We start from the raw sequence: 19,301 nt of genomic DNA on the forward strand, positions 1-19,301 counted from the left end.
TCATTATGTGGTATTGTGTGTATATGGGTGAGAAGAAAAAAAAAGTCATCCATTTTCAATTCAGGCTGTAACACAACAAAAATGTGCAGTAAGTTAAGGGGTATGCATACTTTCTGAAAGCGCTGTATGTGCACGCTGAATGCTCTAACCGCTAGACCACCCCAGGCCACGATTGAACTAATTTGTACAGTTCATTCGTAACCTTAGGATACACTAGACACTTGTATGTTGTAGCCTCATGGAGACCAATATCTATCTTGTGTTATTAAGCTTTATAAAAACAACGATTGTTGATGTGTATGGCTGCATTTCAGATTTGACTGTTACAGTAATAGGACCTAGGCCTAGTTTTTGATTGAGCGAGAGAGAACATTATTTTGATAGCAAGCCCTGATCCCAATGACTCGACAGACTGATTTGGCCTGTCAACCTTGGGGACATCACATTCCTGTTGAATGGGCGACATGGGGCAGGAGCCTGCATGGATTGGGCAATTCTAATTAGCCATATTTGTTCTAAATTATTTGATTGTATCATATTTTTTTTTTAAATTATGCTTTTCAGAAGAAAATACATTTTCAAACAATGTATTAGTTTTGAGACATACAAATAGTAGACAAACAACCTAAATCTAACCCAAGTAATCAGAGAAGTTTGCCGATAATAATTGAACATGTATTACTCAATCCCAACCAACATGCAGTATGATGGTGCTATACGGTACCAGTAATTGCGTAGCTCAACCATGAATGAGAGCAATGTTCCCTCTAATTGTTTTGCACACTCAGCAAATTTCAGGTCTGCTGAGCTCAAACTTGAACTTTGTGAAAATTCTGCACAACTGCCAGCGCACATTTACTGGGAACAATGAACCTGTGCCCACTTTAAGTTACAGTTTTAACAGTGGTCAAGTAGGCTACTTTGGCTATTCGATCATGATGTAGGCCTACCATAGTGGCCTACCATAAAAAAAACTATGGAGAACATGCATCCCATAACATTTTAACATGGAAAAAGCTGTTCTGTCATTCAGCCTACAGTAGCAGCCCATGTGTGGTGTTCAATGTAGGCCTACATTCCATGAGACGTTTGAAAAAGACAAGCAGGGCTCAAATCAAATTGTATTTGTCACATGGGCTGAATACAACAGTGAAATACTTACTTACAAGCCCTTAACCAACAATGCAGTTTTCAGAAAAATAAGAGTTAATGCAAATCATCCGGGTAGCTATCTGATTAGATGTTCAGCAGTCTTATGGCTTGGGGGTAGAAGCTGTTCAGTTGGCGCTCCGGTACCGCTTGCCGTGCGGTAGCGGAGAGAACAGTCTATGACTAGGGTGGCTGGAGTCTTTGACCATTTGTAGGGCCTTCCCCTGACACCGCCTGGTATAGAGATCCTGGATAGCAGGAGGTTTGGCCCCAGTGATGTACTGGGACGTACACACTACCCTCTGTAGTACCTTGCGGTTGGAGGCCGAGCAGTTGCCATACCAGGCGTTGATGCAACCAGTCAGGATGCTATCGATGGTGCAGCTGTATAATGTTTTGAGGATCTGAGGACCCATGCCAAATCTTTTTAGTCTCCTGAGGGAGAATAGGTGTTGTCGTGCCCTCTTCACGACTGTCTTGGTGTATTTGGACCATGATAGTTCATTGGTTATGTGGACACTAAGGAACTTGAATCTCTCAACCTGCCCCACTACAGCCCCGTCGATGAGAATGGGGGCATGCTCGGTCCTCCTTTTCCTATAGTCCACAATACAGGAGGGGACTGAGAACGCACCCATGAGGGGCCCTCGTTTTGAGGATCAGCGTTGTAGATGTGTTGTTCCCTACCCTTACCCCCTGGGGGTGGCCCATCAGGAAGTCCTGGATCCAGTTGCAGAGGGAGGTGTTTAGTCCCAGGGTCCTTAGCTTAGGAATGAGCTTGTCCTCAACTTGCAGCTTCATTAAATAGTAGCTGCAAAACTCCAGTCTCAATGTCAACAGTGAAGAGGTGACTGCAGGATGCTGGCCTTCTAGGCAGAGTTGCAAAGAAAAAGCAATTTCTCAGACTGGCCAATAAAAAGAAAAGATTAAGATGGGCAAAAGAACACAGACACTGGGCAGAGGAACTCTGCATAGAAGGCCAGCATCCCGGAGTCGCCTCTTCATTGTTGACGTTGAGACTGGTGTTTTGCAGGTACTATTTAATGAAGCTGCCATATGAGGACTTGTGAGGCATCTGTTTGTACTTGTCTTCTTGCTCAGTTGTGCACCGGGGCCTCCCACTCCTCTTTCTATTCCGGTTAGAGCCAGTTTGTGCTGTTCTGTGAAGGGAGAAGTACACAGCGTTGTACAAGATCTTCAGTTTCTTGGTAATTTCTCGCATGGAATAGCCTTCATTTCTCAGAACAAGAATAGACTGACGAGTTTTCAAAGAAAGTTATTTGTTTCTGGCCATTTTGAGCCTGTAATCGAACTCACAAATGCTGATGCTACAGCTACTCAACTAGTCTGAAAGAAGGCCAGTTTTATTGCTTCTTTGATCAGGACAACAGTTTTCAGCTGTGCTAACAATATTTGCAAAAGGGTTTTCTAATGATCAATTAGCCTTTTAAAATTATAATCTTGGATTAGCTAACACAACGTGCCATTGAAACACAGGAGTGATGGTTGCTGATAATGGGCCTCTGTACGCCTATGTAGATATTCCATCAAAAAAATCTACAGTTTCCAGCTACAATAGTCATTTACAACATTAGCAATGTCTACACTGTATTTCTGATCAATTTTAAGTGACCCCAAACTTTTGAATGGTAGTGTATGTATTTATCACAAGTAGATCAACATTTTCTCTGGTACATTTTTTTTCTATTACAGACATTTATTTTCTGTTTTATTTTATTGTAATATTAGAGGCCATATGTTATGTACAGTAATATGACTAGTTAAATACTCTCATGTGTCCCAAAGCAACAGGGATGCCTGTTACTCAAGGATTAGGCTTCAAAATAAGTGATTGTGTGTGGTTTTTGTATTCTGTTGAAAAATATTATGATGTACAGAATTGTTTTTATTGATTATTGTTTACCATTGGACAGCCCTCTCCTGCTTTTTTTAAGGTTAAACCCGCTTTTAACCCTTTTGCCTCACAATGACTCCATAATAAATGGTGCAAACAAACCGAACAGAAATCCCGGTTTACACTTTTTGGTGGGATGAAGTGAGCATTTCCCTCACAATATGGCTGTCTGGTTTGGCACCCTGCCCCGACAGACAGACAGACAGACAGACAGACAGACAGACAGACAGACAGACAGACAGACAGACAGACAGACAGACAGACAGACAGACAGACAGACAGACAGACAGACAGACAGACAGACAGACAGACAGACAGACAGACAGACAGACAGACAGCCAATGATAGACACATCATTGAGACAGACAGACCTCATGTTCAAAACTATATTTTGGGATTTAAACCCAATTTTCTTACTGTAAAATACATACTGTGTATGCTTTTTTTGTGTTTGTCAAATATATGACAAATGTTCAAGTACTACTGATATATTGGTGGTAAATGTCAGCATTTGTGTGCATTTTTGTTTTGCACATCTTGAGGAATATGACTTATTTACATGCTTTGTGAGTGTGTGCGCCTGTCTGTGTGTGTGCATAAGCATAGCAACAGCGTAATGACCCTGAGTCTACTTAGCCCTGCCCGAGCGTCATGCTCACTCCTAGACTGGGGAGGGAGAGAGGGAGGGAGAGGAATGCAATAACCCCACTAGATAGCAAAAACATCCCCACCCCGGCCCGCAATACAGCACACCTAGCTGTAGACTAATCCCACTTTATCCCTCAAGCATAAAAAAAAACATAATTCGAGGAACTGCATCAAGGGCCTCTGCTGTAAGCGGGTGGTGAGCACAAACTGTCAGATTAAGAAGTCTGAGAGGATGATCCCGGTCACACATTTAGCAGGATTTTATTTCTTACCAAATGACCAGCTTGCATGTTTGGCCAGAATCACCGTATTGAACTACAGGGTGTCTTAACATTTATGCCAAACCCAGACACCTCACCAAAAGAAAAACATGGTTGTTCTTCCCACATAACACAGTCCACACGGGCAACCTTCCCTGTACTGTTAGTGGCCACCGAGTGGTAGTGATAAGGCCTCGCCATCGGTAAAAAGGAAGCTAAAGCATTTAGGTGTCTTAACCGCGGCCTAAAGTGCTAACAAGGGCTTAGTGAGGTAAATGTTAAAAGAGGTTTAGCTGCCCAACGCTTAAGGCAGAACTCCTGGGAGTAATTACTGTGTAGCACCTGGTCCAGCCGGTGCGTAGTTGGACGAGAAGATCCCCTCAATTTCAGTAAAGGGGGTGGCTTAACACGGGAGATAAAGCCAGACTAATGGAGATGAGGTGAAGCGGTATTTAAAGTTATTTTTTGGTTAAGGCCTTTAGTTAGTCGTTAGCTATTGACACAGGACAAGGGTGTGGCTGATTGGCTGATCAGTTTGAGTTGTCACTTAACTTATCAGAGGTGTCTAGCTAGGCTACTATACCAAGGCACTAAGGAGTCCGTCACCATAAGAAACTGTGAACTCCTGACCTGAAGACCAAGTGTAGCTTTAAGGTTTTGTACTGCTTTTTATTGAAATTCTATTCAGATTAGCTTCTCGTTCTGTCTACTCCGTTGGGACAAGCCAGTCACAAGCTCTTCTCATTGGCAGGAACTTGAAGGTGAGTCAATTGAACCTCCCTCTGTGTCCCCTTTTTCTCTGTTACTCTTCAATCCTGCTTCTTTCTATTATTTATTTTAATTTTATTTTACCTTTATTTAACTAGGCAAGTCCGTTAAGAACAAATTCTTATTTTACACTCTCATTCATTCATTCATTCTAATGTGTTGCAAGAGCTAAACACTTTGAAATAAGATTTTATAGCATTTCATCATGTAAAGAGCAGAAAATACAGTAAAAAAAAAATATATATATGTATACATACACACAGTATATTGATTATATCTACCTTGACTACATATTTCAAATTGTATGCGTTTTAGAAAATAGACATTGTCAAATGTCTACAACAACTTTGTATCCCCAAAATGTTATCCTTAAAGGGATAGTTCAGCAATTTATCCAAATACATGGGGTTTGGGTCCAAAAATGCTAGCTTTAGCATTTGTTGACAATGGCTAGTCTAAGCGCGGATAACAAAAAAAGTGTGGATTGCAGTCAAAATCAATATAAAAATGACAAATTCGCTGAACTATCCCTTTAACTTTTTGCCTGTTTAGTTCATTTATTTGATTTCTGTAAAATATTTAGGTAATGATGCTTTGAACTATGCACCTGTCTGTAGCTTGGACACTTTCAAACATTTTCAAAAAATGTGAAACTTTATTTCTCAAACCTACCCAATACTCTCACGTGTTAAATCTAAATTAAAATGTAACTAAATCCAAATCTAATTCAAATCTAAAGCTAATTGATATCAAAATGGCTCAGGTTCATTCAAACATAATTACAAGGTATTTACGGTCTCAGCAAAATATGTCTAGCACTTGTTTGTCACTAAGAGGGATTAAAACATTTCAGACAATTCTTCTGTCTTGTCTGATATGACCTCCCCAAATGCAAGGCTTCATGTAGTCGTCAGCAATTTTCCCTTAGCTCATTCTTGTAATGAGATTAGCCCGGGCAGCCGCAAGTTCAGGCACCCAGAGCTCTAGGCTTAGATGCAGTATAGCTTCCACTTGTCACATGCAGTCCAAAATCCCACTTGTTGTGTGGAAATATGCCAGATTGGATGGAGAGACTCCTAAATCTCACTGTTTGAAACCTCAAGCTTTCTAAGGTTTTAAAAAGGGACGTGTTCATCCAATTGAATGACATTACTCTGATTGGCTACTGGGTAAAGTGGCCTGATTTCAAATATATCATAGAATCAGCTAGGTGCTTAGTTAGCAGAGGTAGAAAACATACTAAAATATCCTACTCAAGTAGAAGTACTGTTACTATAATGACATTTTACTCAAGTAGAAGTAAAACTACTACACTCAAGTTAATGTCAAAAATAGCTCATTTAAAACGTACTCAGAGCAAAAATAATTGAGTTACTTTTAAAATAAAACACTGACCTTGATAATTTGCTAATTTCCCTAAGGGTACCTGAACATTGTTACACATGAATGAGAAAACCTTTGAGACACCGCTATAGATGTTGCAATAGATTGATAAACTATAGGCTAAATGTACAGAGTACGTTAGGTTATGTAGTGTTCCTTCAGCAAAAACAAAGGACTTCTGTTCAAATGCCTTCACTTCTCTCTGAGCTTGCTGTTCAGTTTCAGCAGGTGCTGATTTTCAAAGTGAATCGAGTCTATCCTGGCTCACTTTGCAGTGAATAGCTGTCCAGCACAGCTAAAAAGATTCTCACAGGTGGCAGAGGCAGGCAGGCCTGTGTTCAGTTTGAGAGACAGCTTCTTTATGGATGGAAAGGAATGAAGCAAGTCCATCTTGTCTGACACACAGGAAAGGTACCCATCAAGGTCCCCTTTACCTTGTGACCTTTTGGGCATCAGTTATTTGGGCATCTGTAGCTCAGTTGCTCAGTTGGTAGAGCAGTTGGTAGAGCATGGTGTTTGCAATGCATGGTGTTTGCAACGCCAGGGTTGTGGGTTCGATTCCCACGGGGGGCCAGAATGGAAAGAAAAAAAGTTATGAAATGTAAGTCGCTCTGGATAAGAGCGTCTGCTAAGTGACTAAAATGTAATGTAATGTAAAGAAATCATCTTCATCAGATGAATACTGCCTCTGTTGCTCTGTCTCGTCTATACAGTTTGTTAACCTGTATAGTGACAAATACACAATGAGTATTTCTGATAATTCTGCTTTGTGGCAACTTAGTTCATCATATCACTGACATTACAATAGCCCACCCAAACACAGACGTTCCATACTTGTTTTCAGTGGTGGTCACAGTCGTTTAAGATGAGGGAGGATGATCTTTTTTTTTTACATGAACATGGCTTTTTCTATTTCTATTTACAGCATATTGGATGACTGTCATTCATATTACATTCACCCAGATCAATGTAACATCGATAGGTTTAGGCTACTACATGATACGCACATTTTCTCTGTACCAATAATGAGGTTGCTACAACCTAGCCTATGAATGAAAGTTTACGACGTACTGTAGGTGCACAGGTCGAGAGAATTTTGAGTAATCAAGGTGACAGACAGTGACACATTCAATACCGCCTTGCACACTCTTGCCTGCATCCAGCTGATCTAGGGTGTAATCATTAGTCCAACAGTTGCAAAATAGAGTTTCTATTGGACAAAGTCAGGCATATTTATCCCTGTTTTGTTATGTTTTTCAACTGAATCGGTGCAATGAATTGATTACACGCAAACACAGTACACTTTAAAAGCAGCCACATACAAAAAGCTCGTTGTATATTGTGGCGTACAGCAGGTTAGCCACCAGGGGGAGACTCGTCGAGGCCTGGTAACAGACGGAGTATACATCACGCGGCGATGGCACCCTCTGCTGAACGTGTCAGGTCTCAACGGGCTCTCCGGCCAGGACGAATTGGGGCTGATTGTGGTTGGTGAGTAATCAAGCGGCTGATTGCTCACCAGCTGGACGAGTCCCATAAAGCTGCCAGAAGGGCAGCACACGGGAGTGGGGACTGGGGGATAGAAGGTTACTCCCGTGTAGTTGTGCTCAGTACCAGAGGTAATGGCGGGAGCTCAGTTTTATTCCCCATAGGATACAGCAAGACCCCGGAGCCCAGAAGACGGTATCCCGGAGGTCTCCTGGAGGAGACCTATTATTTTTTCTTTGTTTGTTATTTAAATAAACACCCTTGAAACCGAGCTAATACAATTCTGTCCGTGTCTGATCTGTGTAAACGTCTTGACCAAACCACCTGGTCTGCCACAATATATAATTCCCTCTCGCATCTATCTACGCGCTATTCTCCTCTCACCCTTTCCCTTCGCTTGTGGACTTCAGTGCACAACACATCAGCTGTCTGTGACCAGGCAAAACAATCTTTCCAAGCCAAACCTTCATATCATGACTGCTAACCGCTACACACAGCCTACATCGTTGTCACGTCATAGTCAACATGTATTTAAATGGAGGGCGAGGGAGAACTTTGTATGCATCTCTGTGTGTGGAATAAAGGTGGTCCAGAGTTTTTTTCCCTCTGGTTGCACTTTTAACATGCTGGTAGAAATTTGGTGAAACGGATTTAAGTTTCCCTGCATTAAAATCTCCGGCTACTAGGAGCACCACCTCTTAGTGAGCATTTTCTTGTTTGCTTATGGCGGAATACAGCTCATTCAAAGCGATCTTAGTGCCAGCCTCTGTCTGTGGTGGTATGTACTGTAAACAGCTACAAAAAAATACAGATGAAAACTCTCTAGGTAGATAGTGTGATCTACAGCTTATCATGAGATACTCTACCTCAGGCGAGCAATAGCTCGAGACTTCCTTCGATATCGTGCACCAGTTGTTATTTACAAATACACATAGTTCGCCGCCCCTTGTCTTACCAGAAGCCGCTGTTCTATACTGCCGGTACAGCGTATAACCAGCCAGCCGTATGTTGATAGTGTTGTCGTTCAGCCACGACTCCATGAAGCATGAGATATTACAGTTTTGAATGTCCCGTTGGCAGCCATGACTCCGTGAAGGACGGGAGAAGAGTAATATTGGGACAGGGACATGGAAAGGTTGATTTCGGAGGAGCAATGGAGGAGGAAAAAGAGGAAGAAGAGAATGAGGGAAGCACAGGTTGAATCTGAATTTGATGAAGATTAAAAGGATATGGTGTGTCGAAGCAGACTGGGGTCAAGTACAAAAAGAGTGAGATGTCCGCCAGACCGAGCTTTGGAGGGGAAATGGAAGTGAATGAGGGAGATTTAAGTGAAGTGGAAGTTGTGGTGAGGGGCTTCGAGCCCGAGCCTTGCATCGATGGACATGGTTATGATAAAGATGAGTTTGGTCAAGTGAGAGTGAGATTCTTAGAGATAGTGGATCCAGATATTTTGGCTGATTCGTGTGGTATCAGGTCGGGTGGAAAAGTACTGTAGGTGTGCCCATGTTTCTGAGGATCGGAAGTGTCCGGTATGAGAGAGGCAGGTGTTGTTGTCGCCAGAATCAGAGTAGGGCAGAAGGTGTCATATGCTGAGGCAGTGAAGAAAGTAGAGGAGGATGGGTCAAGGGTGAGGGATCCTGAGAGGATCCCTGTGAGTAGTAGATCTGTGCCACCACAGAGGTTGGCTTCTTAGTATTCATAGCAATGGCTTTCAACGGTGCTGCATAAATGGAATGTAAATCACAGAATATAGATGCTGTGGTGGCAGCTGCAGAGATGTACTTGGATGTACGAGATTTGACTTCAGAAGAGTTACAGGCTGTGTTGAGTGGTGGTGTTCCGTTGTCCCAGGCCATTGGCATGGTGCAGGAGCAGATATGGTCAAAGTAGTGGGTTTTTAATGAGTGTAGGGTTAGTTGGAAGAGTGTTTTTTACCCCATTTTGTATCACAAGGTATAATGGATTTATACTGTAGTCCAGTTGGGGACTGTGATGTAACGTATTGAATGGAAAATGCCTTTAAACCCCGAAGAAGAAGAAGAAGAAGAAGAAGGCAAACGGAAGACGGTCCTCCTCAATAGCCTCCTTTTGGCGAGAAAGCACAAGTGTATCCTACCTGAGTCCTTCGCAGAAGAGTTTTGAAATCTGCCACGCACGCTTTGAATCAGCTATTGTTTTCAGGAAGGAGAAAAGCATGCCAACATTGAACAATGATAGGCTACTTATCTTTTTTATCTTTAACATTTCTTGCACAACTACCATTTTTTAAATCATTTTATACATTTATTTTGAGATTCCACCCTGTAAACGTAATTTGCCTGATAACACGCGATTGGAGAAGGAGAGTCTAATCTCATACAAGCGTATTTTTAGCAACTTTCCCTCTCCTCGCTACCTCTCCTCGATTACCTTTGACCTTTTTCAAAAGGAGGCCAGAGAGGACGAAGGAGAGAGGATGCAGGAGTTTCTAATTGAGAAAAGTCCTGGGTCTGTGTCTCGATTGTCTCCTGACTCTTCAGTCTCCTCCATCTCAATTGTTTTTCAGACACAACGCTTTGATAAAAAAAACTTTCCCGACACTTCTCTCTCACAAAGTTATTTTTTGGGTGGACAGCTTGATTTGATTGGCCTGTTTGCGAGTGATGCCACCCACAGAACTTTCCGTAGACTACTATTATGGATAGCTTACAAAATTGTACTCTGTAGTGGATGGTTTTAAAAAGGTAGCGAAGTACAATACTTAATTAAAAATATACTTAAGTAAAATGACTGACTTTGACAAAAAGCTACTCAATTACATTAATGAGAGTATTTATAATTCATTACTTCCACCCATGTTAGTTAGTTAGTTAGTAAATGAGGATTGACTAATTGTATCATTAGTCTAAAGTTACCCATTTAGGACTGAAGCTAAAGGTCATCTACTACTGTGCAGGAATCAAACCCACAACCCTGGTGTTGCCGCTGGCACCAAGTTCTAACCCACTGAGCCATTGGAACCACAATGAAACAGGCATTTTACTGAATCAAAAGGTCGTACAGTAGTAGTTGCTTTGATATTAGGCAATTCTTACTGTCTGTGCTGCAATAGGGGCCAGGCCTTTCGGACTTACCCCAAACTTTTGGTTCAAGTTCATGCAAGCTCTACTCTTCCTGTATAAGATTAATTACTGAGTACAAGTCGTTTTTCCAGTTGAACGCTGTACCACAAAGACTAGGACTCCGTTCTTCTTCTGACTGGCGGTGCAGTAATGATAGTAGTGACAGGCTTGAATGTACATTAGTCTGTTTGTTTTGAAGCGTTGGTTTGGTCACTAACTGGGTGAGTGTTCATTTATTTATTACACGCATAGACATACACACATTGACATTCACACAGGCAAAATGACGCAATGAAGCAACAGATTTTCTCACACTCACATTTGGTTGTATACCGACACTTGACACACAAACTCCTAATACACAAAATAAAGACTTGTGCAAATATACAGTCAGGCTACCTAAGGAGGATATCGAAACCTTGAACCACATCTTTTACAGTAATCCAGTATGGTTTATATAATCTTTTTGAATGCTCTCTCTTCTTACCTCTATCTGTCCCTGCGTATAATCGCTTAGTATAGTAGAAGAAAGATAAAGTGTTGTGTGTAGAGTGCCATTGGTGGCAGGGACCAGGGTGACTATGCATGCGTGTGCCAGATATTTCCCCCATAAACTGTTTTCCCTCCCAGATTTATCCCCCAAGATGTTTTCAGCACATCTCAAGGGGCTGACGGAGGCTAATAGGCTTATCACTCAGGGTGTTTTGTCCGGTGTGCTTACAGACAAGGTTTTCTGAGGGTAAAACTCCTAAACGCCTGGATTACCTCAACACATCCCTTTAAAGTGCTGTATAGCCAGGATTTAGGCTAATCGGATAGCGGGGGAGAGAGGGGGGAGGATAAGGTGTTGGATCCTGCTGGCCCTGCCAATGCCCCCCGAACCAGGTTGGAAGACACACGGGTCAGCAGATGTTCTCTGGGCCTGGCAGACTGGGTGGGACTAACAGGAGGATTACTGGAGCCCAGATTAGATGGGTCTGAGGTAACTTTAGGGGACGGTGGGGTAATACGGTACACAACTGACGAAGGCTAAGGGCTGCTAACGGTTAGGGTTAGGCTGGATCTTATGGCCGCGGGGGTGAGGGGGGTAATAAACTCAGGGTGTATGGTTGGAGGGTATCCTATATATGTATCTAGACAGAGACAGAGACATGCGTGCACGCACACACACACACACACACACACACACACACACACACACACACACACACACACAACACACACACATACCACACACAAAGTAATGGAGACACCTAGTAATTTCAGTTCCCCCATGACCACATTTATTTCTAAGTGCCCTCTGCTATTTCACTTCATTTTCCATTTAGTTAGTGTTGTAATCTATATCTCTAATGTTGTGTAAATCTACAGCCCATACTGGCCCAGGATTATTATCGCTGGATTAAAGCACTGCCTATTCTGTCTAATATTTCTTAATGGGATTTATTCATAAGAGGCTAATCAGAGGTGTCTAATGACAATCTGCAGCGACGGCCAATGATATGCACTGTGTGTGCGTGTAATATAATGACATGGTCTGTTTGTTTACAATGACTGTAGAAGTGAGACGGAGGTACTGGAGACAGTATTTTCCATATGTGGAGTTCTCCTGTTGTGAGGTGAATGTTGAGTCTAGACAGTATTCCTCGATATAGATTTGGTTCCTCCGCCAACTTAAATGTCACTTTTGACAAATTCAGCCAACAGGTTTTTAAATCTCCATAGGAACACTTCAACGTCATCTGTGTCTCCCTCCCTTAAATACTATTGATGAGCACATGTTTAGCAATGGCTAGTTATCTTTACATGCTGGACCTATTAATAAGTATAGTTATAGTGTAGTGGAGGGGTTTGTCGAACAGGCAAACGCTCATGTGATTACTGATGAGTAGCCTAATCTTTCTGAGACCTGTGGACTAATGCTGCATCCCTCGTTGGCTATAGCTTTGCTCATTAGGCTTACACAGTCTTGTGTGAGACCAACAACCCATACCTCCAAATCACGTTGTTGTCACGCCTCCTTTGGAGGTCTGGAGAATATTGTATTAGCTGAAACATCTCCAGTGGCTCCATTTTTATTGGCTGTTACATTTTTAAGAACCCTTCACCCCCACCAGCCCATAGAAGAAGTGCTGCGTGTTTTGTTCATCACTATTTTCCGAGTCGATAAATGCATTACTACTCCTCTGCTTGAACAGAAAACAACGTTATAGCGTGTCTACCTAAGGGCTATGGTAAAAGTTTAGTGTGTCAAGTGTGGCCGACAGTTAGCGATTTATTGAAATTTGAAGTCAGCACAAACATGGCATACCTTAACATATTTTCATGGGGTTTTAATCAGCGATTTCCTGTCCATCCTCTCGCACTCTTGCTTCTACGGCACTAATGGGCACATTTTGAGCTCTGCCCAAGCAAGGCATTTGACTTCACCGGGCTTTCTGATTAGGGAAGCCTGGTTCTCGAAGAGGCTACATTGGTGCAGACAGTATTATCTGTGTAGCATCATCATTGTCATAGAAGGCCTTTGAATTTATAAGTCATGGGTGACTCCTAGTGGTGAAAGAGGAAAATTACCAGCCATTTAAAGAGAGTTACCATCTCGGAGCAAACAATAATCTGCTCACCACCACTGTTTTTGTTCCCGGGCAAATGTGATCTTTCCTGTACCAGGGATACGTAAGCTAGGTTGCTTCAGACCGATTTAAAACTAGTATTTGAAAACAGACTAAATTGCTGTCAGCTAACCAATCTGAGATCCAGTTAGCGAAAATCCCAGAGACAAGTGCCGGTCCAAGGGCCACAGATTGAGAAACACTGGTTTTATATACTAATCTATACACTAATCTCCACATCTCGGCTCCACAGAAAGGTCGGGCCATGACCCCAAGGGAGCAGCTGAGGAAGATGTCAGCGATGGGGGAGCAGGGGGCTCTGGATGAGAAACACTGGTACCGCCTGGTCAATGGCATGTCTGCTAGAGGTAAGGCTGACCCACCTGGTTTGAATCTATATGCTTCAAGACTTTGATAGTCTGCTGAGTTAAAGCCCTAGGTATTAGCTCATAAATCCTTAGCCTTGCCTAGAAAATTCACTCTGCATTTTTATGTTTTACTATCTTAGAGTCAGGAACTTTTCCTTAACCTAGGTAGTTACTGGGGCCCAGAGCTTTTCCTGGTCAAGTCACATAGTCAGTAGAAGCTTAGTAGTCAGTACGGCCCTAGTTCTGTAGACTTGTAACACATCTAACATTGTGTTTACTGTGTTGCGTTTCAGAGCTATGTCAGAGGCAGGAGATGATGATGAGGAACCAGATAGCCATGGCTCCTCAGACACTAGCCCAAGGACAGCAGAGGCTACAGGGGGTGCCCACCCAGTTTGAGCCTCGCTTCATGGAACGAGAGCTAGTTCCACCCTCGGAGATGGTATCTTCCGAAGCCAGGCAGATGCACATGGGGGGTCACCTGGGTCCGCCCATGCCCCCACACCCTGGAATTTCTGTCAGGGGCTTCCCTGGAGTTGGTTACAGTTTCATGCCCTCAGAGCCCATGGAGACAGTTGCCCGGCGACAGGAGCTCATCCACAAGCAGAATATCGCCAGGTATTGTCTGACATTGACCTGCAGCTGCTTGTCACGGGGCTTGTCAAAGTATACGTCATGGACTATAGGGCTTTGGATATCCCAGCCTTCCTTTTATAGCCCCCTTCAATCTGACACCAAGAGTCTGTTCTATGTACTATATTACAGAACAGTTGGCAGATATGATTTGAATATATACACAGCCCATATTCAGAGCCCATGTGACCTAGAAACGTTTATTGTTATGTCTTGTTGGTGTATTGTTATATTTAACTGGTTTATTTTGTTACGTCTTGATGGCGGGCATTGTGTCTGATTGGTGTGTATTGGTTGTTTTTCAGGATGGAGATGAATGCCATCCTCCACCAGAAGGAGATGGAGAACGCCCATCAGAAGGGTCTGATGGGTATGGATGCGCCTGTGATGTACCAGTCCAACGCTATGGCTCTCCGGGGGCGCCAGCGCCTCCCAGACGGCCACGACTTCTTCGTCCACCGTACCACCCTGGAGGAAATGCAGACCAACAACCTCCTGATGTCCTCCAGCCCCTATCCACCAATCAGCACACTGCAGAGGGAGAGGGGCCGCAGGGCTGGTCGCAGGGCAACTAATCACAAGAGCGCAGAGAGCCATGCGTCTGGCCCCAAGGGCCAATCGGAGGACAAGAGCGTGGAGCAGAGTCCCGGGGGTGCCTCTGGAGATGAGAAAGAGGCAGAGGGGAAAATGGACATGGGAGGGGAGGCAGTCAGCAAACAACATCAAATCAAAATGGACACAGAGCTCTTGTCGAATGGCAGAAAGAGCTACAAGGAGGCGGCGCAGGGCCTGCGCAAAGCCTGCATGATCAGTCAAGACGGCTGCCCTGATGTCACCAACTGCAACAGCGGCACCAGCGACAAAGACAGGCCCAGTCAATGCTCTGCGTTCCAGTATCCCTCCGCCAGTGGACCTATCCCAGGCATGCCTTACATGTTCCCTCCTGGTGAGTGTCTACTTTCTACAGTCTTGTTTTGATCAAAACATTCAGGGGTTATGCTGCAGTCATTGATTTGATTTTTATAATGTATTTGAACAAGAACAGATGTGACAGATGTGAGCCGTATGTGTGCTAACACATTTTGTCTTTTGTTTTGATCAGGGCCACCCAATCTCTTTCTCAACGGACAAGATATGTCCTCTGTTGAAGACCTTAGGAAGTGGACAGTGGATGACGTGTACATCTTCATCAAAAACATGCCCAGCTGCTCTGAATATGCTCAGGTTGGTGTCATTTCCTGATCTTTCCATGACATAGACTGACATAGCAACTCAATATTAAGGTGTTCCTAATGTTTTGTACACTAAGTGTAAATCAGCAACAGAATTCAAATTGGCCAGGACTGCCACTATTGACTCTTTCCAATTTGCACCCTACCTTGAGACATTCGAACTTTGGAAGAGAGCAAATAGAGGCCATCTTGGCAGGTTTTAATTCTGTTGATAATTTATGTAAGCAGGAAATTGCATTGCTGTCATACTGCTGCATCTGTCTTTAAGGAAATTGTTCTATGGATATACATTACTATACTACTCCTCATCATACCTGATTGTTCCCTGCAGACGTTCAAGGACCACATGATAGATGGCGAGACATTGCCATTCCTGACAGAAGACCATCTACTGGACACAATGGGACTAAAGCTGGGCCCGGCACTCAAGATACGATCACAGGTATACAAACCATCAAAAACAGTTAGCCTCACAAATTCGGACAGCAGACCAAAATCTTCTGGAGTGCTGTCTATTTAATTTCCAATGGATTATATTTACCATAACCTAGCACACAACCATTTTCGGAAAAGAGTAATAATGAAATCAGCACATTCCTTATTATAATATCTCATGGTATTGCTCTTTCTGTCCCACTCACCAGGTCTCGAGCCGGCGAGGCAGCATGTTCTACATGATGAGCCTCCCACTCTCCGCTGCCGCCGCCCTACAGGCCACCCCTGAGAAGGCAGCAGGAGACAGATCGTCAGAGATCAGCTCCCCTGTATACTGTAACAGTGTGGAGATGATGGGCAGCCCCTGTACCAGAGACCCAAAAGGCCGGAAACCCACAGACCCCCTCCCAGAGACTGACAACCCCTCTCCCCACTCGGCCAGCAGTGAAACTGCCTGAGGCATCAGTGAGGGAGGTACGAGTCCTCGGGCCAGTGACTCAGTTCCAAGTTGACCCCTAGCTCCTACCACATACTGTACATATAGACACAAACCCCCTAAGGACTTAATGTAGATCTTTAAGCATTGGATGGGTATAAGTAATGGATGCATCTTGCCCTCTGATCGGCTAGGTGGAATGTTAATTGCATCTGTCCAACCCTTGGAAACATTCAGAAGTGCATAGGTAGTAGGAAGTAGGGGTCAATTTGGAATTCAGCAAGTGTTTCAGCCCTAAGAGCTGTTTTTAAGCCTTCAGGCTATTGTGTTCAAATCAAATCAAATTTGATTTGTTACATGCTGCCGAATACAACATGTATTACAGTGAAATGCTTACTTACAAGCCCTTAGCCAACAATGCAGTTTTAAGAAAATACCTATAAAAAAGTAAGAATAAGAATAACAAATAATTAAAGAGCAGCAGTAAATAACAATATACAGGGGGCTATATACAGGGGTACCGGTACAGAGTCAATGTCAATGTGCGGGGGTACCGGTGTCGAGGTAATTGAGATAATATGTACATGTAGGTAGAGTTATTAAAGTAACTATGCATAGATAATAACAGAGAGTAGCAGCAGCATTCCAATGCAAATAGTCTGGGTAGCCATTTGATTATCTGTTCAGGAGTCTTATGGCTTGGAGGTAGAAGCTATTTAGAAGCCTCTTGGACCTAGACTTGGCGCTCCGGTACCGCTTGCCGTGCAGTAGCAGAAAGAACAGTCTATGACTAGGGTAGCTGGAGTCTTTGACAATTTTTAGGGCCTTCCTCTGACACTGCCTGGTATAGAGGTCCTGGATGGCAGGAAGCTTGGCCCCAGTGATGTACTGGGCTGTACGCACTACCCTCTGTAGTGCCTTGTGGTCGGAGGCCGAGCAGTTGCCGTACCAGGCAGTGATGCAACAAGTCAAGATGCTCTCGATGATGCAGCTGTAAAACCTTTTGAGGATCTGAGGACCCATGCCAAATATTTTCAGTTTCCTGAGGGGAAATAGGTTTTATTGTGCCCTCTTCACGACTGTCTTGGTGTGATTGGACCATGTTAGTTTGTTGGTGATGTGGACACCAAGGAACTTGAAGCTCTCAACCTGCTCCACTACAGTCCCGTCGATGAGAATGGGGGCGTGCTCGGTTCAGTTTTCTAGTGTGTGTCATACAGTGTTTAAACTGCTAAGAATATGATGGAATTGTTTTGTATGTACAGTATTTAGTTCTAGTTCAAATGTTTGGTACTTTTTTGTACCATGTTTCAGATTCAGGAGACCATGGTTGTATTCCCCTGCTCAGAAGTTGCATACATCAACCAATGGTTGCGTGCCACGTCGTCGACTGTGCCGTCGGGCACCAGATTGCTATAACATATGATGTGGTTAGCTGATATGTAAAATACCTATCCAGGCGTTATAAGATCTGGCATGTGTCAGCAACGTCTGAGCAGAGGAATACGACCCATGGGTGAGTTCCAGACTGTCTAGGCACCTGCGCAGGTAGCCCTCCCTCGCATGCTGCCTGCCTCACCTAGAGTGTCTTGTTTTTCTACAATAAAAAGACTACAATAGCCACAAGGCTGTTGACAACCAAAGCAACCATTACTACACTTGTTTAACACAGCAGTCAACTTATTTCCTATTGTCTCAAAATGATTCAATGTTTTGTTTCATGTGTTAAAGTTTACAAAGCACACAAGGAGCAGTGCAGTTAAAAATGTGATTTTCCTGTTTTTTTAATGATATTTCCACAATATAACCAGGTTTCCATCCAACCATTTAATGTGAGTAAAGTACATGTCGGATAGAAATTTTTATGACGGAAACATACAATTTGTCAGTAAACTTTCCAAATGTCGACAAAACAAAATATGCTAGATAGGTGGGATCTTTTTGTATCTGTAAAATGAATTATGTGATAAATTTAGGTGGAAACGCTTTTATGCACACATATTGATAGAATAATCTTCATATAAAAGTAAAATTGGATTGACACCATGCCATGTGTGGTCCTCCCACTACAACTCGTCAGGAAAGCATGCAGTTTATTAGGATACAGATTAAATAATTGATGATGAACTTCATAGGCTGGTGAAAGTGCAAGATGATGAGCTTGATGCTCCTTTCCCATAAATATCAAGGGTATTATTCTGGTGAAATTATCATCGATGCTTGGCTGCGTTTGACAAGTAAAATAATCTCACTCTTTTGTCCATAATAATCTCATCATGTAGGCTATACTAGCACTGTATCTGTGAGCTGTCGGCTAGAGAGCACGTGCCAATACCAGAGTGGACACACTTCCTATATACTGTAATGGAAAAGTGTTTTGTGAGAAAACCATCAGTAAAGTAAAAAATGTGATGGAAACACATTTGACTTGTAACTTGTATTTTCTATATTCGGTACATGGGAATTGAACCGCAAAATGTATTTTTATGTGCACTACATCATCATACACACAGCCTTTTATCCCTTTTATCTGGTGGGAAAATGCACATATTGTTTTCATGTGAATTTTTGAGTATTTGCATGAAAATCTGTCACCAATTGGATGGAAACCTAGTTAGTGAGGTAGAAATAATGCTCTGAAATTGTGAAAATTATGAAAAAAATGCCTGGATTTTCAGCCTGTTCAGATGGGATGGAACTTTTGGCCCACCTCATGATGTCACAATGTGATCTGATTATAATAGACTAATGACTGTTCCTCTGGTTAAGGGGGTGGGCCCACAAGATCAGACCGAGCATTTCAAGGGCCAAAGGAGGCTCAGCGAAATAAATGATAAAAAATATATTTTAGATGTTATTTTCCTTAAATAAAC

General features: G+C 42.9%; 1 protein-coding gene across 1 annotated transcript; it reads left to right on the top strand.

The window, feature by feature from the left end:
• The first annotated feature begins 10,809 nt into the window (after positions 1 to 10,809).
• LOC106568799 (sterile alpha motif domain-containing protein 7-like) lies at positions 10,810 to 16,865 on the top strand. The gene is made up of 7 exons (XM_014139462.2): positions 10,810 to 10,933; positions 13,578 to 13,692; positions 13,986 to 14,310; positions 14,631 to 15,271; positions 15,428 to 15,549; positions 15,889 to 15,999; positions 16,202 to 16,865. Exons 2-7 carry the CDS (start codon positions 13,590 to 13,592, stop codon positions 16,448 to 16,450), a joined length of 1,551 nt encoding a protein of 516 aa, XP_013994937.2. The 5' UTR covers positions 10,810 to 10,933; positions 13,578 to 13,589; the 3' UTR covers positions 16,451 to 16,865.
• Positions 16,866 to 19,301: the final 2,436 nt, after the last annotated feature.

This window comes from Salmo salar, chromosome ssa14 (genome assembly GCF_905237065.1).
Source record: "Salmo salar chromosome ssa14, Ssal_v3.1, whole genome shotgun sequence".
NCBI lineage: Eukaryota > Metazoa > Chordata > Actinopteri > Salmoniformes > Salmonidae > Salmo > Salmo salar.

What these genes read in the sequence shown, in the direction of transcription:
- LOC106568799 (XM_014139462.2), top strand. Translation starts at nt 13,590, where the DNA reads ATGACCCCAAGGGAGCAGCTGAGGAAGATGTCAGCGATGGGGGAGCAG. An exon ending in CACAAGCAGAATATCGCCAG is followed by an intron (nt 14,311 to 14,630) that starts GTATTGTCTGAC and finishes GTTGTTTTTCAG; the next exon opens with GATGGAGATGAATGCCATCC. An exon ending in CACTCAAGATACGATCACAG is followed by an intron (nt 16,000 to 16,201) that starts GTATACAAACCA and finishes CCCACTCACCAG; the next exon opens with GTCTCGAGCCGGCGAGGCAG.